General features: G+C 43.3%; 1 protein-coding gene across 4 annotated transcripts in view; it reads right to left on the bottom strand.

Annotated features, from left to right (window-relative positions):
• The window catches only part of SLIT3 (slit guidance ligand 3), a 964,832-nt gene that overhangs the window by 416,765 nt on the left and 521,840 nt on the right, over positions 1-26,227 (bottom strand). For all 4 annotated transcript variants that reach the window (XM_019487139.2, XM_019487141.2, XM_019487140.2 and 1 more), the window contains one exon: positions 20,850-20,921. In XM_019487139.2, the coding sequence (XP_019342684.1) occupies positions 20,850-20,921 (72 nt within the window). The remainder of the gene's footprint in view (positions 1-20,849; positions 20,922-26,227) is intronic.

The following is a 26,227-nucleotide window of genomic DNA, read 5'->3' as shown; positions in this document are numbered from 1 at the left end:
TACTGCCTAGGGAATGACCTGCTTCGTGGAACGGAAGCGGAAAGGGATCTTGGAGTCCTAGTGGACTCCAAGATGAACATGAGTCAGCACTGTGACAAAGCCATCAGAAAAGCTAATGGCACTTTACCATGCATCAGCAGATGCATGACAAAGATCCAAGGAGGTGATACTTCCCCTCTATTGGGCGCTGGTCAGACCACAGTTTTTTTATTGCATGCAGTTTTGGGCGCCGTACTTCAAGAGGGATGTGGATAACCTGGAGAGGGTCCAGAGAAGGGCCACTCGTATGGTTAAGGGCTTGCAGGCCAAGCCCTATAAGGAGAGACTAGGGAACCTGGACCTCTTCAGCCTCCGCAAGAGAAGGTTGAGAGGCGACCTTGTGGCTGCCTATAAGTTCATCATGGGGGCACAGAAGGGAATTGGTGAGGTTTTATTCACCAAGGCGCCCCTGGGGGTTACAAGAAATAATGGCCACAAGCTAGCAGAGAGCAGATTTAGACTAGACATTAGGAAGAACTTCTTCACAGTTAGAGTGGCCAGGGTCTGGAGTGGGCTCCCAAGGGAGGTGGTGCTCTCCCCTACCCTGGGGGTCTTCAAGAGTAGGTTAGATAAGCATCTAGCTGGGGTCATGTGAACCCAGCACTCTTTCCTGCCTATGCAGGGGGTCGGACTCAATGATCTATTGAGGTCCCTTCCGACCCTAGCATCTATGAATCTATGAAATTTACCATCCCACAGGTGAGATGGCATAAACTGCTGTGTTAGTACAGAGTAATATCAGAGCAAGAATCTGAATTCTATTCTAAAAAACCCTGTTCTTGTGATACACAAAGTGCAGGTTAATCATGAATTGAAGTCAGAGGGTGGATGGGGATAGGGGTATCCTGCAAGGATTTGGTAGAACGATCCTACTCTATCAACTAGCAACCAACTCCTTGTGTTTTTAGCAGGAAGGTGCCCATAGAATAGTCTCCCATTGTTAAACTGCAGATGTCCACAAGATTCTCACGTTCAAATCTAGGCCTCTCTCGTTGCCCTGATCTGGTGTAAACTGCTTATATCATAGTGCTGCAGATGCATGCTCCTTGTCATGCATGCCCATTGCTAGCAAACTCATTAGGCTGCATTCATCTGTCTTTCAAAACAGGAAGGAAAAGACAGTAAATTAAATGCAAAATTAAAACAGCAAGGAAGGACAAACTAAGACTTAGGTAGATATAAAGGCAAATTGGGCCATATGCTATACTTTCTCTTTTTATGCGCAAGTCCTTTCCATGAACATCATCAAGATTTTACTACAAGAATCAGGGAGATGCATCTTCTTTGAAGATGAGAAAGACTTCTTTAAAAATAAAGGACACCTATACAGGAGCAGATTTAATTAATTAATTCTGTTGGAATGTGGTAATTGCCACTCTCCAGCAGCCTCCACCAACTCATGTATCAGCACTCCCACTTTAGATGAGCTTTAGATAAAGCAACCCCACCACCATTTTTAGAAGTGGGGAAGCTGATACCCAAGACGCTTCGGGTGCTTTAGTTAGAGCAACTCTTGGAGACACTCTAATTAAAGCACCACACCCCAACTCCTGGAGAATGTGTATAAACACCTATATATTCCATGGTTTTTCTCCAGCTTAAAAACAGACATGGATAAGCTGAAGAAGACTACTGAAATGGTGTATATTTGACATTGGAGGTATAAAATAAGAATCATTACCATTAAATCTAATTATAAATGAGTCTTCTTAGAGTGGCTTAGGGCTGGGGTTTCATAAGAAATCTGGCAAAATCTTCTAAATATTAAATCTTTAAAAAAAATATGAAATGTGACCAAGAGATATTTTGAACTAATGTGTATTGTCATTTTATTTATTTGTATTTTGAAGATGGAGCACACTAAAGTAGACAAGAGGTATTTTAGCTCCTATCTAATTGACATTTTGCATTTAGGAAGGGAAATTCATTTTCTGAGGGTTACTGGTTTGGTTTTTAATGATCTGCTGTTGAAAGATCCCTCATGGTTGGTCAAGTCAAAAACACAAATATTTCTGTTAATGCAAATGTATATCAGGATCCACTTTTGCTAATGTGGACATAGTTATTATGTACATTTCAGTGTTATCATCCCAGTATGTGAAGTCAATCACAGGAATGCACTTTACTGAAGAAGTGGCCCATTACTTTGACTTGCTCCACAGTGTCTGTATAGATTGAGCACTTCAGTGGGGCTTCTTGGTGCTTTTATCTAAAGCTGATTCAATCAGCTATTACATAAAAGTGCCCAACATACCTTCTTTGGACATGCCCTGAACTTGCTGCAGGGGCGTGTGGAGTTTGAAGTAAAGTGCCATTGCAAGGGAGGGTGGTATTAACATCTGCAAGCAGCCTAGTACGCATAGACCCCCATCCTTGCACCCTTATATTCTTTGCACTTTCCCAAGTTTGGCTATGTTTCTTGTAGCCCTTGCTGCTGCCCCAGGTAAGAAACAGTCCCCTTAAAATATGACCAGATGTTGGCCCTGCAGGATGAGATGTAATGTATCAGAGGAGATGACCTAATGCCCCTGCAAAGCTTTTATGATCAAATGTTAGCAAGACTGAAACTGACTAGTCAGGTTTCATAGATTCATAGAATGTAGGCTGGAAGGGATCTCAGAAGATCATCAGGTCCAGCCCCCTGCACCAAGCAGGAAAGACACCAGGTGACCCCAGCAAATTGACTGTCCAGTCTCCTATTGAAGATTTCCAGGGTAGGTGATTGTACCACCTCTGGAGGGAGCTTATTCCACAGCCTGGACACCCTAGTTGTGAAGTAGTTCTTTGTTATGTTGAGCCTGAAATGGTCTTCCAGGAGTTTGTGGCCATTACTCCTAGTTTTCCCTAAGGGTGCCCTGGTGAACAGTTGTTCACCGAGCCCTTGATGTACGCCTCCGACATAGCAGTAAGCTGCTACCAAGTCCCTTCTCAGCCTTCTCTTTTTCAGGCTGAGTTGTCCCAGATCCCTCAGCCTTTCCTCATATGGCTTGCCACACAAGTCTCTGATCATACGGGTGGTCCTTCTCTGGGCTCTCTCAAGCTTTACTACGTCCTTGTTAAAGTGTGGCACCCAGAACTGGATGTTGTACTCCAGCTGCGGTCTCACCAATGTTGAGTAGAGTGGGAGAATCACTTCTTTGGTTTTGCTGGAGATGCATCGATTGATGTACGCCAGGGTATAGTGAGCCCTGCTGGCTACAGAGTCACACATGAGTCTGTTGGCTCATGTTCATATGGTTGTCTATTATTACCCTCAGGTCCCTTTCATTCATAGTGCTGGCCAGGTTGGCATTGCCAAGCCTGCAGGTGTGCATGAGGATTGTTCATTCCCAGGTGGAGCACTTTACATTTCTCAACGTTGAACTTCATTTGGTTCCACTCTACCCAACTTGCAAGCCTGTCCAGGTCTGCCTGTATCTGCAGGCTATCTTCAAGTGTGACCATGCTTCCCTATAACTTGGTACCATCCGTGAACTTGGCCAGTGAGCTCTTCACCCCAACATCCAAATCATTGATGAAGATGTTGACTAGGACTGGACCAAGCACCGACCCCTATGGGAGACCACTGTCCACTTCCCGCCAAGATGGCACAGATCTATTCATTAGAACTCTTTGGGTCCTACCCTGCAGCCAGTTTTCTATGCACCTGACTGTCTCGCAGTTAAACCCACAGTCTTCCAATTTTCTCACAAAAACATCATGGGATACCAGATCAAAAACTTTCTGGAAGTCGAGGTATATTATATCAGCCTCCTCTCTCTTACCCAGGTGGAGAGTTACCTGATCATAAAAGGAGATGAGATTGGTAAGACAAGACCTTCCTGCAATGAAGCCATGCTGGCTGTCATTCAGAATCCTACCTTCTGCAAGCCTATTGTGCGTAGACTCCTTAATGAATTTTCCCAGGATTTTCCCTGGGATAGAAGTTGGCCTAATTGGCCTGCAGTTACCTGGCTCCTCCCTCCTACCCTTCTTGAAGAAGGGCACAACATTGGTTCTCTTCCAGTCCTTGGGGACTTGCCCAAAATGCCACAAGTTTTGGAAGAGCTTCACCAGGGGTTCTGCAATGGCTTCAGCCAGCTCCTTTAATACTCTTGGATGAAGTTCATCTGGTCCTGCTGACTCATATACATCCAATTTCTTTAACTGATCACACACCAGTTCTATGACAGTAGTAGGAAGGCGGTCATTTGAACCCTACTCATTCTGTACCCTAGCTGGTGTGATTTTCCCTTTGGCTGGTGAAAGACCAGCTAAGGAGCCTGGAACAAAAGCGGTGTTCTAACTGATTCTTCCCATGAAAGGCATGGGTCCAGGCAGGGCCCATCATATCTTGGAGGTGAATGTGTGGCTGAGATGGTGGTGCTGACATGAAGGCTTTGGCTTCTTTGACAAAAGGTGGATGCCCTTGGGAGGAGGACTGCTATCAAGAGATGGGACCCATCTGACAAGAATGGGGAAGAGCACCATAGTGGGTCATCTGGCCAACCTAGTAAAGAGGTTCCATGGGGGATGGTGATCAAAACCCTCCAGCAACATAGCACACAGTCCAGAGGTAAAAGGACTCAAAAAAGTAACTTAAGTCTGGGAAAGGTCCAGAGGGCTGAAGGACTGCCAAAAGTGGCATAAAACGAGTAGGTCAAAAAGCAAAATATGTCTGATGCATGTATACAAATATGAGAAGTATGGGGAATACAGAAGATGAGCAGGGAAATTACAGACTGTGAAAAGAACTATGATCTGATTGGCATCATAGAGACGTGGCGGAGCAGCTTTTGTGACTGGAATCTCAACATCGAGGGTTACACTCTATTTTGGAAGGATGGGGTTGGGAGAAAAAGTGGTGATGTTGCTTTGTATGTCAAAAATACATACACTTGTTCCCTAGTTCTAGACAAAGATGATAACAAAGCAGAATTTTGGGTGAAGGTGAAAGATATGATACCAATATAATGGTGCGGATTTACTATAGGCCACCAAATCAGGAAGAGGAGGTGGATGAGGTATCTTGAAGCAGGAGACAGATATACCCAAAAGCTATGGGATGGTACTGATGGGAGACTTAAATTTTTTCAGACATCTGGTGGAAGAACAGTGCAGTCAAACATAAAGGTTAGGGACAGACCTTCAAAAAGTCTGAACCTGAATTGATTCAAACTTTGCAGGTTAGTCTATCCTGGCTAGACTAAATCAGTTTTGTAACCAGACAGACACTGCAGACATGCAGACACATGCCTGCAGTGGCTCAGTCTAGAAGCTAGGGGGGGTGCTAGAACATCCCTCCCTTCCCTTGCACAGGGCTAAGCTGAGGGGGGCATGGCCAGCAGGATGCTTTGATTAGGGCAGGGTCCTCCCCATTGATAAGGGAGTATTTATCAGCTCTGTTATTAGCATTTAACACCACATCAGAAAACAAAACCTCACTCATTACAAGCTCTTCTTAAACAGCTTTTTCCAAAGGAAAATGCATACCAGCCTCTGGCTTCTCTACTCTTCATTCCATCCAGGAAGTATGCACACCAGCTGCAGATGATTCCTCAGCCTGACAAAGGATTTTTAAACACAAAAGCCCGCTAAGAATTTTTTTTCCAACTATTTAGTTGGGTCTAATAAAAGATATCAGATTTACCCAAAGAACCTTGTCTGCCTTTTCCAAAGGAAGGAATGCAGGGACATTACCATCTGAGCTTTTGATTACCTCCAATAAGCCCTAAGCAGACACTGTCCTATCTGCCTTACACAGCATTAGCTAGCATACCACATGCTGGCTACAGTCTGTGCTGTGGGAGAGAGGAGGAAGAGATCTTTGCTTAAGCAGTGAGTGATAAAAGGTGGGGGAGGGGTGGAGAGGCATGGGGAAGCCATCAGACCCTTTTGTGCTTGGAAGTCTATGCTGGAGCTCCAGCCAGGGAGCAGAAGGGAGGGGTGAGCTCTGCTGTGGAGCAGAGAGCCCCACCCAGCCCAGAGAGCATGTCGAGATGCTGGGGGGTGTCTGGTTTAGCTTAAACCAGCAAAGGGTCTTAGACAGACATTGCATAAACTGGTTTGACCCAAATCAGTTAAGATCCAACCAGGTTTATCTCACACTAGTTTCAGCCATTCTCAAACTGGTTTATGTGCACAGTACTTCTGCTCTGTTACAGGTTTAAACCAGTTTCTGATTATTTAAACAGGTTTATGTGTAATATCTGTCCCTAGCCAAAATGTCAAACTGTTTCCTAAGTTATTTGGAGGATCTCTGTCTGTTCCAGAAAGTGTACAGTACAACTAGGGGACTGCTTGCCTTGGATCTTGTCCTGACCAACAGGGAAAAATTCTTGGAGGATATGAAGGGGGATACATAACTTGGGAGGAAGCAATCACAATATGAGTATTCCAGATCCTGAGACAGGGAATGCACAAGGTCAGCAAAATTAGGATGTTAGATTTAAAAAAGTCAGATTTCATCCAACTCAAGGAGTTAATAGGCATGGTGTCACGGGAGGGTAGATGGAAGGATAAAGGTGCCCAGGATGGCTGGGAGCTTCTAAAGAGCACAGTATTGTGCAACAAAAGACTCCCCTGACACGATGGAAGCACAAGAAGAATGTCAAGAGAGCAATGTGGCTGCACAAGAAACTTCTAAGATGCCTCAAATGCAAAAGAAATGCATACAGGCAATGGAAACATGGGCATGACACCAAGGATACATACCAGGAAGTAGCAAGAAGCTGAAGGGACAAAATCTGAAAGGCAAAGATAAAGAACAAGCTGCACCTGGCAAAGGAGGTTAAGGATAAAAAGAAAAGGTTCTATAAGTATGCTGGCCAAAAAAGAAGGAACAAAGAAGCTGAGTCCTCTGATAACAAGCTAAGAGGAACTGCTAACCAAAGATGTAGAGAAAGCTGAGCTATTGAGCAGTTACTTTGTGTCAGTCTTCACAACAAAATCAAGCTGCAGCCAGATGCCTTCAGGTTACTGAAGGTACTGGCAAAGGAGATCTTGCAGCCCTTGGCAATGATATTCATGAACTCATGGGAGGTGGGTCAGGTACCAGAGGACTGAAAGAGAGCCAACCTAGTTCCCCTCTTTAAAAAAGGCAAAAGGAGGTCCCAGGGAACTACAGACCAGTTAGCCTTAGCTCAACACCTGGGAAGTTACTGGCATATCCTAAGGAAGTCCATTTACAAGCATCTGGAAGAGAAAAGCTGATCACAAGCAGCCAGCATGGATTCATGAAAAACAAATCATGTCAAACAAACTTCATTTCCTTCTTTGATAAAGTAACTGCTTGGGTGGATGAAGAGAATGCTGTTGATATAGTGTATCTGGACTTCAGTAAGGCTTTGCACAAGGTCCCACATGACCTTCTCATAAACAAATTGGAGAGATGTGGGCTAGATAAGACTACTAAAAGGTGGACAGATCACTGGCTTGCAAGTAAAGGGTAATTATTAATGGGTCCATGTTAGAATGGCAGGAGAAAAGCTCCACAGGGGTCTGTCCTGGACCCAGTGCTGTTCAGCATGTTTTAATTATCTGGAGGCTGGCATAGATTGCTTCTTGAGCAAGTCTGTGGACAACAAAATTGGAAAGGATTGAGAACACTTTGGAGGATGCAGGCACAATTCAAAAGGATTTTGACAGATTAGAAAGTTGGGCTAGAGCTAACACAGTGATGGGCAATGATTTGGGCCAAAGGGCCACAAAGACTATATTGGTTGCAGGCCAGGTCAGCACCCTCCCCACCCCCAGAACAACTCATTAAGCTCCCTATGTGGGATGAGGCCATGGGCAGCAGTGTTTAGGAGTGGGATTGGCTAGAGAGGGGTCACAGGGCAGGGTCACAGGGTAGTGATAGGGCAGGGACAGGTCAGAGCCAAGATCAGCTGTGCTCACACCCCTGAGATGGGTGCAGGTTCCACGGGCAGGGGCATACAGGGAGAAGATCGAATTGCGTCTGGGGCTGGGATCTTGGGCCAGTGACAGCACAGGGCCAGGACAAAGCTGGAAGCTGCTGGGGGGCTGCAGCACCCACAAGGGAGAGAGGAGGGCTGCAAGCCCTGCAGAGGAGGCTTGGGAGGCCAGGGAGGGGAGGCAAGGGCAGGGATGGCCGCATGACCGCTGAATCTTCCAAGTGGGGGAAACTGAGCCTCCCTCCTTCTCCCCTTGTCCATTCCCTCCCCTGGCCTGGGGACAAGGGAAGGAGGGAGGGAGGGGGTTGTACTTGGTGGCTACTCCATGTCCTGCCACACACTTGCAGCAGCCTGAACCAGGTCAGGGTGACGGGTGACAAGAAAAGCTGGGGCACCCCCATCCTGTGCCAGCCCACAGCTCACCCCAGGATGCCCATGCAGTGGCAGCAGCCCCCAGTGCCACTGCATTGGGGGCTGCTGGGCAATGGCAGTGAGGGCAGTGGCAATGATGGGAGACCTAGAGAGGTCTCTGTGTCCAGGGCTGGAGGCTGGTCTCCATGGAGACTGGCCCCCAGCCATAGCCACAGCTCCCTACCTGGTCATACATGGTCTCCAGGGAGACCAGCCCCTGGCCCCAGAGGCATCTCCCTGCCTGGCTGAACAGTCTCCATGGAGACTGGTCCCCAGCCTGGGACACAGCGCCCTCACCAGTGCTCCCTCCACTGCTCTTTGCTCCTAGCTGCTATGCTCCATGCCACTATACCCCAGTGAGCTGGAAGGGCTGGGGGCTGCCGTCACTACACGGGCATCCCATGGTGAACTGTGGACTGGCACAGGATGGGAGTCCATCAGCCCTTCTTTTAAAACAGCTAAAATGTATGGTTTGTCTGTATCCTAAGCAGGTGTTCCATTGCATTGCTGGACTCTCAATTTGGGAAAAGATGACAGAGTTATTTCTCAAGCCTGGAAGTAGATACAGAACATTATCATAAGAGAGATGGGGCAGTTCTATGAAGTCAAACCTCATGTCAGGGTGGCCTATAATTCTCAGACGGCAAATACAGTGAACTAAATTCTCTATTAGATAGGATGATGGCTTTGTCTAACAGCTACATTCAATAGGAGATACATGAAAAATCTCTGTATCAATAAATGCCCAATACCAACATAAACCACATATTTGATTATTTTGTGAATTATGAGAAAAATATCCTTAACTATATTCTGAATTGTACAGGGATCATGAACATGCATTTCAATCAATCACATCTTTTTAATGATATACTTGTGAAATATGTGCTTTGTGCATTTATAATAAGGGGAAGAACAGATGGCAAAAGCTTAAACTAATATATTCATTAAATTAACTTATACTGCAGGTGATTTTTCACCATAGAAGGAGCTAAACTAGTAACACATTATTTTAATAGTATAATAACACTGCATTACAATGGAATTTCTATGAAAGTGAACGTGACAGCCACAGAGATACCTCCTGAATTCATTATGGTCAATATCACAATGAATACCAATTACAGGAGTTAGAAATATTTAATCCACTGGAATACTTTGAAAGTAGTTATAAGTTTAAGAATAGGAAGAGGGAAAATCCTTTAAAAGATTTTTAGTTATAAATAACATGATCTATTCACCCCTTAAAGGATGCATGAGGCTTGTCTCCAGCATATATTTCTCATATAAATGGTTATGCTTCCATATCTTTGAATGGTTTTGCCACCTTTAAAAACATTCAAGAAATATCGGTATTCAAAGATCAAAGCAATCTGGAATCCATTCCACAATATAAATGTATTTGCCTTTTAAATGTTCACATATTAGAATATATTTAAAATATATTGAGCCTCTCACATCATCAGAGACCGACTTTGATTGGGCAACCTCTGTGAAAAGCATGTAAGCAAAGATGCAAATATAAACAAGCAGAATCAAATTCCCTCAGTTTAAATGGTTTTACACCATTATAACTACAGCCTTTAATAAAGTCACTTCAGATTTTACACCTTCTTAAATTAATGAACAATCAGTCCTACCGGTTGATTCCCTTCCTTTCCCAGTTTTGTACAAATTGCAGTGGTAGAAGTGGGAAAAGGCAAACATATATATCATGAAATAAGGTGTGACTTTTCAAAAGGCACAAAGAAATTATACTCTTTTAAAAGTCTCAGCCTAAGGTAGCAAGGTTTTGTAATGCAACATTACTGTGCAATAAATAATTCATGACCACTTACTCTTCTTCCGCTTCTGCAATATCTGCAATCCAATCACCATTTTCTTGGATTTGTATTTTAATGTATTTTAGTACATTTGACAAGGAGGGTTTAAATTTTTTTGGTATTCTCTGGATGGATCGTGAACATTGGAAATAAACATTGTATTGCTGAGTGTTGATGGATAAGAAAAGTCACATGGCAGTTACTGTTTTTGGATGAGGTGGGTACCCGTTCATATGACTGAAAATTCATCTTTCAACAAACCTTGAGTAGATCATTTAAAATTTACTTTTTGTTAAAGTTAATCGGATAGTTTATCCAATTAATTAATTAATTAATGTTAACAGTGGTCTGAACCTGTCCAAAGACAACCGATTGAATATGTAGAAACAATATTCACTAAAATGTTTTCAACATTACTTTCACAGCTCTAATCTTGTAGATATTGAAGGATATGTATTTAAGCAAAATAAATGTATGCTGATTTACAGCGGTAGAAAATACCATGTATGTGCAACATGGCTGACATAATTATGCAATAATATTTAAAAAATTCTGTAAGTTTAATTTATCTCTAAAGGAACCTTCAGGGCTGTAAAGCAGCTGATTACCCAAGAGGCTTCATGATGCTTCAGAAACAGCTTGCAAGATCAGTAATTTGAAGCAGTACCACATACACTGTTTTGAAATATTGTGACATGAATGCAATGAGCCCATATCATCATGATAGATGAACCTGGAAGCATGTACTTTTCTGCATCACAGTGCTGCAGAATGGTATCTGAGAGCAAAGCTGGCCAGAGAACGAAATCAAAGCTGAACAAATGCAGACTTCCATGGTCAGTAAATTAAAATCAAATGCCAGTGATTTCTCATAGACAAGTGTATTTTTTTGAGTCTGAACTTTATAGAATAATCATGTAAATAACCACAGCCTTATAGTGCCTGCATCCTGTCCATCCTTCAGCAAGACCAACTTTGAGTGTGCCAATATATAGACAAGGCCCACACTTCGGTTATCGCTGTTAGCAGCAGAGGCATAACAAAAAGGGTTTGTGCCCTGGGCAAACTCTGCAGAAGAGTGAGGGTGTGGGTAGCACACAGTCCCCAGCTGAGGTACTGCTGCTACTGCTTCATGCTCTGTCTGCCCCAGCTGTTGATCTCGAAGCAGCCACAGCTGCAGCCGGCACAAATGGTGTGGGGGTGGTGGGTGATTCTGGCACTCCTACTTAGTACCCGAGGCAAGTGCCCCTTTTGTGTACCCCTAGTTACACCAATGGTTGACAGACTATAAGGCTGAAAAACTGCAAGGCAAGAATGGGCAACAACAGAAGAAAGGTTACTGGAAGCACACACAAAGTGTCTTGCTATCTTTGTTTTCAGTCAGGCTATTCAAAATTATTCAGGATGGCAAGACTTAACTTAGTGATTTTCTTTTCTGCAATGCTTCTTCTGATGCCAAACAAAAGAACACACTGCCTTCAAAAGAAGGCTAGGAAAGAAAGGGAGGTAACTCAGAAGTTACTGTGATTCTGAGAGTATTACCTCTGCACATTCACCCCGATGGGACGCTGTCCCCAACACTGTTGTATCTGGGGGCAAAGTAACCATCCCTCATGAAAGCAAATCGTTAGGGTCAAGATTACAAAATGACTTTCAATCATAGGAACTCCTCAGCTGCTATACTAAATCCTACAAACCTTGTGACACAGACATGATAACTGAGAAGAAAAGGTGGAAGAATAGTGTGAATATCCAAGGCAACACTGTAGGAGAGCTGCTGTAAAGTGACATTTCTTCTTTGAGGAGGCATCTGTTTATTTCCACCTGTGGGAGAATACTTAGCAGTACAGCCCTCAGGAAGGTGGGCTGAGTTGCTCTAATTAAATAAGACTTGCAGAAATGCCTCATACTGTCACCACCCCATGATCCTGGTCCCAGCTCCACCCACCTGCCTGTCTGCTCAACTCACTCCTGGACTGTATACCCTGTCAACCCATGGCCCCATCCCATCTGCCCAGCCAAGTGTGCTTTCCCTGCAAGGGTCTTAGGCCATTCTCCATGGAGACTCTGCCTGCCTGCCCACCTGTTCACTTCATCTGGCACCCCTGGTGATGGGTGCAGAGTAGATGGGCCTGGATCAGACAGGCTCAATTGACATCTCCCCTTCCCCCCTCCCCTGCTACTTGGTATAAAAAGCTGATGGGGGGTTGGAGGTGAGACTGGATCAGTACCCACCCTCACCGCATCCAGGCCCTGAACAGCTCATCAAAACTCTTTAAGTGGCCCTCCATCCCAAATGAATGCCAACCTCTGGTCTAGGTGCACAGGCCACTTCAGACCAGCTTAAACTTCCTGGAATGTTTTAAAAAGAAAACCAGGAAAATCACGTACTATTTTGAGCTGGTCCTCCTTGAACCAGTTCAGTGTTATGTGTGGACAGAGAACATTCCATGCCTGGTGTCTGCTCAGTTCTCCAGGCATCCCAAACTGCACAACTCCTCATCTTCACAGAGATGACCACAGAGCACAGGGGGTAAGGGAAACAAAAAGCCTCTCTCAGTTTCACTTCCCTGCAGGGAGCCAGGGCAGGGTCCTAGGCTTATTTGGGGTGGTGGGATAGCCAATTTCTAGGGCAGAGGAGAGGGCTTTGTTGCCCCTACTTGTAGTGGGTGGGTGCTTATGTCTGTAACAGTAAAGACCTGATCATTGCTGGGTGGTGGTAGTAGAAAAACAGCACAATAGATGCTTCATAGAACAAAACTGGCTGTCAATTTAATATTCAATGTGAAAGGAATTAGCTCATTAACTGTTAACTCTTCCTCCCCCTTTGTGCTATACTCTTATAGCCAGCCTTGCCTTGCAGATTCTACTCTGCATACAGATCTCTATGCAGTTGCAGGCAATGCAAGGTACTTGAGTGGTTTTCCAGAGAAAAACCTTTTAAATCCTCAGTGTTAGGCAAAGACTGTGAGAAGTCCCAAAGGAAGGATCCCCTGGAATGAAGAAGCAAAGGCATTCAATCCTGCCTCCCCACACACACACGCTCACATGTACCTGGTCACCCTTTATCTGCATATCATCGTGCAGAGTTCAGTAATGTACAAGCATGGGCTGTGGAGGTAAGGTAAGCAGGGAAAGTGAAGCATGGGCTGTGAGTTGTGTGGGAAGAAGGGGTGACAGCCCAGAAGCAGGGGGGATGAAACACCTGGTGATCCCTCTAATCCCTCCTCCCTATTTGAGCCTGGGACCACACTACCCAAGATCTGTAGCAAGGAGGTGAATTTGATAAGGTGGCTTTCCAGGACAGGGGTTGGAAGAGCTTGGAAGTTCTTGCAGGGAGGAGGGGACTCCCAAAGCAAAATGGGGACCAGAATCAGGGGGCCACCCAGGCCCCTAGCACCTGTTAACCCCTCCACTCCAACCCTCTGCCCCCAATCTGGGTCTTTCTCCTTTTCTAGAGGAATTCTGGGTAAACTGGAAGGCATCAGGTGGTAACCCCTTGGAAGGCATGGTGGTCTGGATATTCTAGTACCTCTTGGGGGTATTTTGGCAGCAATGCAATCCCTAAAAGGTGATGGTTCTGCTTAGAACCTTTACCAGTGTATTCATAGACACTTCTATCCAGGGACAACTGTGAACCAGTTCCCAAACAGTGACATTCTTGGAATGGTCTAGGGATATGTCAGTTTGCTTTGATTCCTAAGTGAGTGGAGTGATATCATTAAAGCCAGAAGGGAATCATTAGATTATCTGGCCTGACCTCTCAGATATCACAGGCCACAAAATGTCATCTGGTTGTTTCTCTTCTGAGACCAATGACTTGTGTTTAACTAAAGCATACCTTCTAGAGAGTCATTAACTTGTGACCCAAAAAGATCAAGAGATGGAAAAAACTACTACTTTAACTGGTTAATCCGCTTCACTTCTAAAAATGTAGTTGTTTTACCACTTATAATTTTTCTGGCTGCAGTTTTCAACCACTGGCTCTTGTCATGACTTTCTCTACTAGGTTTTCTAATTGTTGGGCTAGAGACAGGCATTCAAAAAGCCTGAGCCTGAACTGATTCAATCTTTGCAGGTTAGTCTAACCTGGCTAGGCTAAACCAGTTTAGTGACCAAACAGCCATCTCAGTAATGCAGGCACATGCCTGGATCAGGCTAGAAGCTGGAGGGTGCTAGAGCAGCCTTCCACTCCTTCCACAGCACAAAGCTGAGGGGGGAGTGGCCAGGATCCTGCGGGAGCTCTGATTAGCCCAGCAGGGAATTGATAACAATGTTTATCACCCAATTAAGAACTAAACAGAGGGACATTACCAGCTACTTGTTGATTCTGTCTGTTGATTCTACCTGTCTTTTCAGCACAGAATGTAGCCAGCATGTGGTCTGCTAGCTAACACACACACACCTCCTCAGCAAGGCAGAGAGGAGGGGGGAATTCCTGCTTAGCAGGGAGTGGTGAGGGGGAATGGCGGAAGCAGCCTGTAGTCTCTGGAGCTGCAGCCAGAGAGCAAAGGGAAGGGGTCAGCCCTTCTGTGCAGCAGAGAGCCCTGCCCAGCCCAGAGAGCATGCTGGGATGCTGGGGGTGTCTGGTTTATCTTAAACCAGCAAGGGGTCTAAGATCAGCATTGCATAAACTGGTTTGGGCCAAATCAGTTCAGTCTGATACTACATTCAAACAGGTTTATCTCAAACCAGTTTCAGCCATTCTCAAACTGGTTTAGGTGCACTGAACATCTGTTCTGTTATAGGTTTAAACTAGTCTCTGATCACTTCAACCGGTTTATGTGTAATGTCTGTCCCTAGCCTTGAAGTTTAAGATAAGACCTTATTATATAGCCCACCAAACCAACTTGAGAGGTGGTTTTTTTGTTTGTTTTGTTCCCTCCCTTCTGCCCTACACAACAAGGCATGTAACCATTGGCTGCAGTTAGAGATAAGATGGGCTAAATAGATGAAGGGGTTTGTAAACTGCCATTTTTCTGCTATAAAAACTTCTGTGATATTATTTTTCCCTACAGCTTATAAATTGATTAAATTGACTGAAGGCCACGTGAGATTGGAAGTTACAAAATGCAGAGGAGCAGTTGAGTGGTAGTCATTCCACATACTTATTTTTGAGTGAGGAATGAGGATAGCAGGGGGAGCAGACCAGTGAGAAGCTACAACTTTGTCTCTTATGTCTAAAATGTTCCAAAACCTAGTGGGAAATAGCTTGAAAGTTGACAAAAAACCACAATAAAGCTGAAAAGCGACAGTCATAGTAATAACAATCCTAGCTGATATCAGTGCATATATGTGTAGGGAACTATCATGAGATTAACAGTGCAGGTGCTAGCACAGCTGAAGGCTCTGAAAGCCAAAGAATGATCATCTTGAACTTGATACTTGAACAACCTTGGCATGCTCACTTCTGTGATGCAGAGGGGAACATTATGGATATTGTACAACAGAAGGATGTGCCCAGTTTCTGAACAGAATAAGCATGTTTCCTTAAAACATTAAATATTAACTTGGTTCAGATACAAGACCATCTTAAAGTTATCACTTTAAAGAGGTTTTAACTTGTTTTCCAGTCACAATTTGGCTCATAAGGCTTGGTTGACATTTTTCTCAGTAACTCAGGAGCCAATGATCTGTGTCTGGAAGCAGTATTCATCTTCACTAATGTACCTTAGTGGACATACAATTCATACATTACTTATAAAGGAAAAAATAAAACAACCTCTTCATTTTCTTAAGGACTTTTTTTATGCTGATCTGGCTCACACCAGAAGAATCTCTTTCATACATAAGCCACCCTATATTCTCATAAACACTAAACATCCCAGAAATATAATAAAAAAAATGCTACAAAGATGGCACATTAGAAATAATTCTCCCATGTCATTTGCAGTAAGTATAACAAATTTCATCAAAAAATCATGAAAAACTTGTTATAGAGTAAAAAGTGCAGAGGAAGTGAGATTAGTGGGAGTAGTAGTTTACCTCTAGTGAAATTTATTCAACATCAAGCCAGTTTGTGTGTATTAAGGTTCCCACACAAAAAAGAAAGAAAAAAAAATTGCCACAAGAGAAAGCACTTATTCAAGGTGAAAAGTCCTGGACTAGTGGAAATCAAGGCAGCAAATAACTTGCTACCTATTAAATATTAGCAGATACCAAAGTATCGTGCTGATAAATAATTGTAGAAACACAGTCTTAGGTTAAATACAGACAGTCAAAAAGCCAGAGGCTGAATCGATAGGGTCTTTGCAGGTTAGTCTAAGCTGACTAGATTGAACCAATAGCCAAGTGAACAGACATTCATTTTTGATTCCAAAAATGCTGCCACATGCCTGCAGTGGCCCAGGCCAGAAGCCAGGGGGGCACTAGATCATGCTTCCCTGAGCGGCTGAAGCAGACAGCCTAGGCCAAGGCTAGCCCAACTCTAGGATGCTAGGGGACTGCAAGCTAACTTGAATATGAAGGGCATCTGGAACAGAAGGTAAATAAACCGATTTGACCTAGATTAGTTAAGTCAGATACTACATCCATCCAGGTTTATATTAAACCAGTTTTGGCCATTTTGAAAGCAGTTTATATGCATTGAACTCATGTTGTGTTACAGGTTTGAACCAGTTTCTGATCACTTATACTGGTTTGTGTGTCATTTCTGTCCCTAGCCTTAATGGACATTAAAAATGCTTGTTCATGTTATAAACCCAATAACCCATAACATTTCTTTAGATCTTCCATTTCTTTATTTCAAGTTAGGGGGCCCAGTACTGTGCACAAAAGGAAAGCAGTGAGCATGCCATAAATACTAAGAATAAGATTCTGCAACTATTTCATATATTTTGAGAAAACTGTGTACTCAGTTTCTTCTCTTTTGCTTCCTCTTCCCTTCTCTCCAAAGCTTTGCTGTTATGTTTGGCATTTGGATGTGAACTTCCTCAGCCCCTGGACATAACCTGATTAGGGTTTTCCACATTCAAGATTCTGCCCTGGAAAAACTGTAAACTGGAATGCAGAGAATCTTTTTCATTCATAGAATCATAGAGATGTAGGGCGGGAAGAGACCACCAGAGGTCATCTAGTCCAACCCCCTGCCTGACCAACCCTATTCAAACCATCCCATGCAAACCATAATCTAAACTCTACATAAAACTACCATCAACCCTGACACAACAAAGACCTGACATGCTAACTTCCTACAGGTAAAGCAGGAGAACCATGGCAACCAACATCCTGCTTCTATGAAATGTGTTAATATATACTCAAGAGATTTTGGATGGAGGGCCATGCCCTCCACTACAGAAAAAGATAAAAAACTTCAGCCCATATCAATATGGCCATAAGGTAAAATTTCTTCCTGACCCCAAATACAGTCATTCATCTGGCTAGGGACAGCTCATCAACTCAGCTCAGATTGAAGCCACTGGACTGAAGGAAGCTTCCCCTGTCCCGAGTAGTGCTGCGCTGTGTGGCAGGAGCACGTGCTGCAGCTGGAGGCGAGGGGAGAACAGCCCTGCTGGGCCTGGTGGCTTCTGCTCAGTGCATGGAGCTCTGGCTGCAGCCCCTGGACGCCTTCCACCCGGACACCTTCCAAGGCATCCAGGGGCTGGAGCCTGAGCTCCACATGCTGGGCAGAAGCTGCAGGGCTAAAGCTTCCCCTCCCGAGAGGTATGGCAGCAGCAGCTGGAGGCGAGTGGGGCAGAGCAGTCCCCCATCCTGGCCAGCCCACAGCTGCCTCTGCACCTGCAGCCCTGGATGCTGCACAGCACAGGGGGCATGGTGGGAGCAGCTGAGCTCAGGGCCTGCTGGCACCTTTGGACTGGCCCAGGAAGCCTGCTCCCCAGCCAGCCCCTGCCTGTGCTGCTTGGCCAGGCTCTCACGCAGCCCCAGTGGGCTGGGAAGGGTTCCGCCCCCATGGGCTGGTCCCACGGGGCACTTCCCAGCCAGCTGGGGCTCCATGACAGCCCCACCCAGCTCAGGGAGCCACACAGCCCTAGCCCAAGCTGCAGCCCACTGGGAAGGGCCTTTCACTGGTGGACCAGCCCAGGCTGGCCCCTCTGCCTCCACCCTCAGCAGCACTCACAGGCCAGCTGAGTTCAGCCCTGTAGCCTCAGCCACTGGCAAAGCAGGTGGATGGTGAGGGCCATGCCAACCGGCTCTGGCCATGCTCCCTCCTCTGCCAGTGAGGTGGGGAGAGGGGGCATACGTGATAGGAGCTGCAATCCCTCGCGGGGGGGAATAAACCCCTTCCCTGCTCCCTTTGCCTCAGGGGTCATGCTTCTGACCACACCCCACCCCTGAGCAGGCTAGAGAGCAGAGGGGCCCAGACCAGCTCTCTGGAGCAGAGAGCAAAACCCCACCCAGGGCTGCAAAGCATTTGGGATACTGGGGGACTCTGGTTTAACTTAAACTAGCAAGGGGTCTGGGACAGATGTTGCATAAACCAGTTTGACCCAAATCAATTAAGTCTGATACCACATTCTACCAGGTTTGTCGCAAACTGGTTTTGGCCATTTTGAAACTGGTTTATGCGCACTGAACATCTGTTCTGTTACAGGTTTAAACTACTTTCCGATTACTTAAACCAGTTTATGCGTAAAGTCTGTCCCTATCTCTTGACTCTAAGAAGAGGGACAAAACCCTCTAGCCAGAAACCTCCAGCTTTGGTCCCAACGGAAGCCTTTGGCACACCACAGTCAAAGTCCCTAGCCTTGGTTGTAGCCAACACCCAATGCCTCTGGGAAGGTTTAAAACACCCTGTCACCAGGTTGTCTGAATTTTCATGAACAGTGATAACACTGCATTCTCCACATAGGATACCATGCGGTATTTCTTGATAGAAGATACTAGCTGTCTTCAATGATAATTCCTTAATTTCCTGAAGAAGCTGAAATCAGAAATCTTCAAGTGACGCCATGTCAGTTACGGAACACATGCAAGTGAAAAATGTTGTCTCTAACTGTAGCAAAGTTGGGGCTATAAATACCTGTGTTAGGCCTATCGTTCTGCAGATTTTGCATGGGCAAATATTTAGAAATTACTACAAGTGAATTTCTGATATGGAAACTGAAAATGCCAGTTGTCTGCAAACTCTGGATTTATGACGTGTCCCACACATGGGTTACACACAGCCTGTTACTTTTCTTTTCTGTAGCATACATTTCTCTCACACATCTTGGCTGCCCCCTACCTTCCCTCTAAGTTGACCTGGACAGAGGACAGGTTTTAAAATTAGAATATAATTAAATTTCTTAGAAATCAAAACCTCCAAATAGCAGCAGGCCCTAACGAAGACCAAAATATCCATAAAATCCAGTTTTAGGACCTATGCCTATACTCAGAGCCAGCTGTATGCTAATTCCATTCAGATTACTTGAACACAGCTCACAGAAGTCTGGTCTCTAGAAAAGAAGCTGCTATTTGAGCATGCTTAAACTCAAACTGCACAGTTATTCTGTATCGACTGATACAAAAACACTTCATAACATTGTATAGCTGTGCTGCGACTGCTGCTTATTACATTAAGCATAATGATCACAGTGTTACCTTATACTGGCCCCCATCTGTTTGTTGTATCCACCTGTGGTCTCTCATCATCTTCATAGATTGAAAGCTCTCAGAGGAAACCTAGTTTTTCCATTATATATGCTTAAAATGTTTAGGACTACAGGACCACGATCCCTGCCTGGGACCTCTGTGCATTATCCACATGCTAACACTAATAATGGTAAAATATGATACATGTTGGGCTTAGCCTAGAAGTATTAAAAATCCTTCCTCTCAAAGTGTAGAAAGCAGCTTCCATTGTGGTGCAGCCTGAATCCCTGCCTGCTTGTCAACTTGCTCCATGTAACTGTTTCTCTCAGGATGTCCTAGTGTTGTCTTTAATAGAGGCAATGACTGGGTGATTCTTCTGTGTGATTTTGACACAATGACAACTTAGCATAAATGGCTAATGGGTAACTCTGCTGCAGTCATGGGAATGTAGAACAGGAAATCTTTATGTAACCACATTTCTCCATTACATGTTTTAGCGAAAGGCAAGGGCCAAACCAATTGAGACTAATTTTATTACCAAACAACAAAAACACATTCCCCCTTTAATGGCTTTTTTATTATAAACACAGGATGGGAATGCAAATGGCAGAAAGAAAAATAAACCTGTTCATCAAGTTAATTTCTTATGCCTCACAAAGTCATACCATTTTCTCACCTTCCCTGCTCTGAAATTTATGCTTGATCTGTGTAGCCCTGACCTATGCCCTGTAATATAATTACCTGCATTTTCCAAATTAAGCTGTAGAATGAAAGATTTCAGCTAAAACCCTGATGCCATTCTCTTTCAATTTCAAACTGATCTATTGTATTTTTTTTCCCTTAGGCAGATAACATTTCACTACATAGCTTGTGATTTCAGAGTAAGATTTTGTGTTGCTGGCATAGTAGAGCCTTTAAATATAAGAATATAATCTGTGGCTCTGCTCAGCACTCCCACTGATATGATGGGAGTTACAGCAGTAAATGACTATTCTTTGACTGTAACCTGGTTCTTGGAGCAGGACTCTTATTTTCCTCTGTATTCTGTGCAGAGCTGAGCACACGTGTAATGCTCAAATAAATAACAGCAGTAGTGTGAGGCCCACAGAGAATACACTTCACAAGAAACACTAATGAAGTTGTCACTTACAAGTTCTTCACATCGATGATTCCTCGAAAGGCCTTTCTGGGGATTCCTTTTATCTGGTTTTCACTTAGATCTCTAAATGAGAGAAAAGACAAAACATATCATATTAACAAAGAGAACACAAAACTACATTGTGATAATGTTTGGCAAGTTAGGTCTCCCTAAGACTTGTCAGAGTACAATGAAATAAATACACTATTCCCCGCCTTTTAAATGAGGAGAGGCATTTGCTAAAAATGGCCATATCCATACCAAAACTCCCAGAATTTGGGAAGTGCCAGAAATTCCAGTACAAGCCCAAGTATGGTCTTTACAAACTGTCATATCAATGTGATTTTCTGCCACCAAATTTGTAGCAATTTTTAGTCTTGTAATTTAAATGTCTTTTAAATATTTTAAAAGAGCTTCTAGTAGCTTAATAGTTCTTTCAAAAATAAAAAAAAGCTGAACTTTTCAATGATCAAATAAATGTAGGATTTGAACATATGATGCTCTAAGTTGGAGATAATACCATAGGAAGAAATTGGGGGGGGGGGGAGATAGAAAAAAAGAGTTTTCCAAATAAATTCCTTAAATATATTCCTAGTTAAGCTGATAAATATTTAAACAGCTTCCTTTAGAAGGCAATATTCCAAATGCCAGTTAGGAATACAGCATTTTCTAACCTCCAATAAAACAGTTTAAATGTGTTTACTATAGAACATCCTCCATTTTTCATTATCCTTAAAATGCTGCAAAACTGATTAACTTAGAATCATAAAATTTGTCTTAAGTGTTATAGGTAGCAAGGCACATAATGTAAAATCTTATAATCTGAAGCAAATATCTTTTGAATCTTAATAAGCTGATTTTAACTTTACCAAACCAAGATAAAGTCCAGAGTATATATCTTAAACTGAAAGTCTGAGGGAAATTTTAGCTAAGGTTGTCCAACTATTTTGAAGAATAAAAGTAAAGAAAAAATAGAGAAGGTCCAATTCCTCCATCCCACAGAACAGGGACTTGAAATATAGAAGGGGATCCTTGTAGGTGATGTGTATTTTACCAGACCCATTAAGTATCAAACCTATTTTATTGCTAAGTATTAACCCCTACCCCCTGCCAAAAGGCAGTTTGCACATTTCAGAAACATGTTTGTTAGAGTTTATCAGCAATTTTTTTTAAAAACTGCATCTGCCTTGATCCCCTCACAGCTCTTTTATATTTTGGCATATGCATACACCATCCTCACAAAGTGGCCTGCATAGAAGCAAGGGGAAATGTTGTTGGCAAATAGCGAATTAGCCAAAAAATGCCATTTTGGGGGAAGCAAAATGACTTCCAAATTCAGGCTGAAGTTGATGAACAGTTTTGATGAAATAAAATGTAGAAACATATTTGTTAATGTTGAAGCACAACAGTATTTTAACTCTAGATACACTATGGATAAAAAAAGAGGGGTAAAAAATTACAGAGCTCAAAACAAAACACTTCAGGCCAGGCCAAAATGATTGCTTTTTGTTTGTCTGGTTGTTTTGCTATTGTTTTGGTATTTTGTTTTGCTGGGGATTGGGGTGGCAGGAAAGAAATGATTCCAGGTCTACCTACACTAAACTCCGTTTTTCGAGTTTTTGTTTAGTTTGAATTGGAAACAACAACCTCCACTTTATTCATACAAACATGCAGGGGAGACTTCGGCCTAAGCCTGGAGGCTTGGGCAAGACTTAGTCCTGTGACTGCTCCTCCTAAACCTGGGGACTGTAAGGGTGCAAACAAATATTTGAATGGCCCAGCTCAGATTAGGCAGTTTACTCTGAGCCACCTAAACCTGTCATGAGCAGGCATTGTGCGGGCTGCTGAAGGTAAACTGGGGGAGAGGATTGGGAGGTGGGGTGGAATTGGTGAGTTTGTGGGGATAGTTTGGGTGGGAGGGAGTAAAAGCAGCATAGCCCCCAAGCTGTGGCAAGTGGCTTGGCTTTCCCAGTCCTGGGGCTATGCCTTGAATGTGTGCAGGCATTCATTAGGCCAGGTTAACCCATTTTAGACTGGGTTAACTCAGGCCAATGTAAAGTTAGTTTGTCTCTGAATTCTGAGGCCTTAAACCCTTTGAACGCGTGCCCTTGCTTTTAAGTCCTTTAAACACTTGCATGTTGGGCCACTCAGATCATCCTAAGGTTGGTTAGGGTGATCGAAATGTAACACTTGTATATACCCTAACTGGGTATTGGAATTGGGAACAAGGAGAGTTTTGCTTCTGTGCTCTCAATGCTCCCCCTGGTGGCACCCAGTCAGCTTGGAGGAGGAGGAAGTAACCTGGCTAAAAAGAAAAGAATAAGGTGGGGAGGGGAGAATGTTGCTGTGGGGAAAGGATTAGGAGCATGAGCTATGAGTGTGATAGATGAGAACAAGGAAAGAGAGGGGCATGGGGTGAAGGGATGGGTGAAGATAAGACTGAAGAAGAGGAGGATAGCATCCAAGCAAGAAATGAACAGAAACAGGATGCCACCAATGTCATCATCAATTTGCATGACCATTATAATGACTGTGTTAAATGTGTTAAGTCAGGAATATGCCCTGTTTTAAGGCTGACAGTCTGGCTTTCCAAATGATGATTAAAGCTAAGTAGCAACCATCAGAGTGCTGACCACCAGATATTTTTTTCTTCAAAAAGATTTTCTATTGCACTGAGATCCCTTCCCAGTCGTCACCAAATTGGCTTTAGTGAATGACAGGGGTTCTGGGCTGGAATCAGAGCGTTTCACAAAGCGCATACTGACGTTCCAGGTCAAGCTGTGTCACCAAAGGCTTTCTTCTGTTTTCCATCAGGCAGATAGGAAAAAAAAGGGGGCTATGTCCTTGTCATCAGACTAATTCAATTTCTACCAGTCATCTAGTCTACACCAAATTCTTGTAGTAGCCACAATTGTTCATTCAGACTCTCACAAACAAAAAATGTGCTGTTATCTGTAAGTCTCTTTTTCAAACTAGCTCCAAATTATTTGTGACCTTCTATGTTTTTCTGACACTGATACACACACAACCCTCCCTCCCCGCTTCCCTATCTCTGTCCAGAGACATAATCTTAGTTCTTTGGAAATGGACCTTCCAAATAAGCAAACAAATATGCAACCAGCATAGGGAAGAGAATAGCTAAAGAATGTTTCAGACCCATATGAATGTAAATTCTTCAGAAGACAAATTTCAAGCACCTCCCTGAGAAGTAGCTTTGATATATGAATGACATAAGGCAAGGCCAGAGCTAATCTTGAAAGAGCAGCAAACTGCAATTAGAAAAGGAATAAATAAAAGCTGGAAGTCAAAGTAAAAAGTATCTGAATAAGTAAAATTATGAGTCCATATAAAATGCATGTAGAAAAACTTAATTCATATTCTAACATTCTGTCCAATTATTTATTGTGCCATTTCCTCAAATCACCTTCAAAAACAAGCCCAGTTTACAGCAATCCCCCTAATGGCATTACAGAATAACAAGGCTAATATATGCTTCTGTGTTCCCATTTATCCCTATGCCTCAACAACATTTCCCACAGTCAGGCAAAAAACAGCAGATTGCAGGAAATTCATCCATTTTCTATGACAATCTGCTTGTATATTGTATTAATTTTATTTTTCATTGAGCCACTCTCCTCTAGCTAACAATACTGCCTCTATAAATCTCTAGGATTGTGTATTGATTTCATAAATACCTCTAGTGGCCTGACAAACTGACAGTTTATGGTGCTACTGATGTAGCATGGAGGAAAGTTCAGGACTGCATGATTCATTTTATATAACTGCCCTTTCACAATCATGGATGGGCCTTTTTGAAATGGTTACTAATAGTATGTTTATCTCTGCTTGATACCAATGTGCCAAACTATTGTTAAGCATATTTCATAAGGAAGCAAGCAAGCTACCACCCAATCTCAACCCACACACTTGACAAAATCTGTCTCTAATGTGAAGAAGCCTAGTTCTAGCCACTCTTTTGCACAGCTTATTTTAAGTTTCTGTTTCTTATTCTCTATTTTTGTTTTTTTTCAGAGCAATCACTGAAAGCTTTACTAGATTTAAAAAACCAAAAACTTAAAAATGTATATATTATCAGTAACTACGGGGGAAAAAACAATAGCTAAATTTATACATGACAAAAAAAGTAAATAAAAGGAAATTGGAAGTGGAAGGAAAAAATAATGACTAATAAAAATTCAACCTGTAATACGCTCTCACAGAAGTCAAGGTACCCAATTCATAATGCACCACTAAGAAAGGTAAGTGAACTAAATTTCAGGTTAGGAACTAAAACACATCCAAATAGTTGCGCTCAGTGAACAATTGGTGTGGATCATCAAAACTACTCTACTTAATGATTTGCAGTATGCGGGCTCTCAGAAGGATTATTAAGCTTCTGAAAAGCAGCTTTTAAATATTGCATTCACAGTCGATCATAGTGTTGAGAAAGCTGCAAATCTATAACCTTAGGGTGCCTATACATGTGCTCTGAAGTGTGCTAATTAGAACATACTGGAGCAGACTCAATTAATCTAATTAGAATGCTCCAGTGTGCCTCACCATCACGTTTATTCAGTGTCCCACATTTCAAAATGGCAGTGGGGGTGCTTTAACTAAAACTTGTTGAACAAGCTTTAGCTAAAACATTCCCTCAGTCATTTTGAAACCTGGAGCACTGAATACATGTGATGCTGTAGCATTTAATTAGAGCAGCTGTCCCAGAGCCATTCAAATTAAAATGCTCCCCCTCTCACCCAATCCCGGAGCACAGGTGTAGATACTAGGGGTGTGCGAAGCTTTGGTTGCTGATTTGATTCAGAGAAGATTTGGCTTGATTCAGAGGCCAAATCACCAAATCCGAATCAAATTGAGAGACCAAAAAAAACCACCGTCTCTGAATTGATTCAGAGCCTTTGACTTAATTTGGAAAAGATTCAGAAAAAGAATCGGAAGGCAGTCTTTTAAGGGAACAGAAACTGAGAAGAGAGAGGAGGAGCAGTGGGGAAAGACTGACATCTGTAGCTGGCCAGTGACTGTGATCTTTCCCTGAGTCCCCTTCCAATCACAGTGCTCTGGGGTTGCGACGTAGAAAAAGCACATAAACCTCTATCTGCAGCCTTTCAGTCCCTTTTGTGATCTGTTTCTGCCTGAGCACTGGAAAGGCCCCCTTTTACAAGCTACCAGCCCTGCTGGTTTCATCCCACTAAACCTTACCACACATACAAAGTCGCACATGTCTCGAGTTTTGCTTGTCAGCACCTTGAGGTGAACTTTTCCAGAAACCCCACACCTATCTCCATGAAACTTAGCAAGTTCATGCCCTCAGAAGGGGCTACCATCCCTGCTGTTTTCATCTGAATCTGCCAAAAAATGACTACGTTATGGGTATT

The sequence above is a fragment of the Alligator mississippiensis genome, chromosome 9, assembly GCF_030867095.1.
Source record: "Alligator mississippiensis isolate rAllMis1 chromosome 9, rAllMis1, whole genome shotgun sequence".
NCBI classification, from domain to species: domain Eukaryota; kingdom Metazoa; phylum Chordata; order Crocodylia; family Alligatoridae; genus Alligator; species Alligator mississippiensis.
This window is presented reverse-complemented; position numbering and strand designations above follow the sequence as displayed.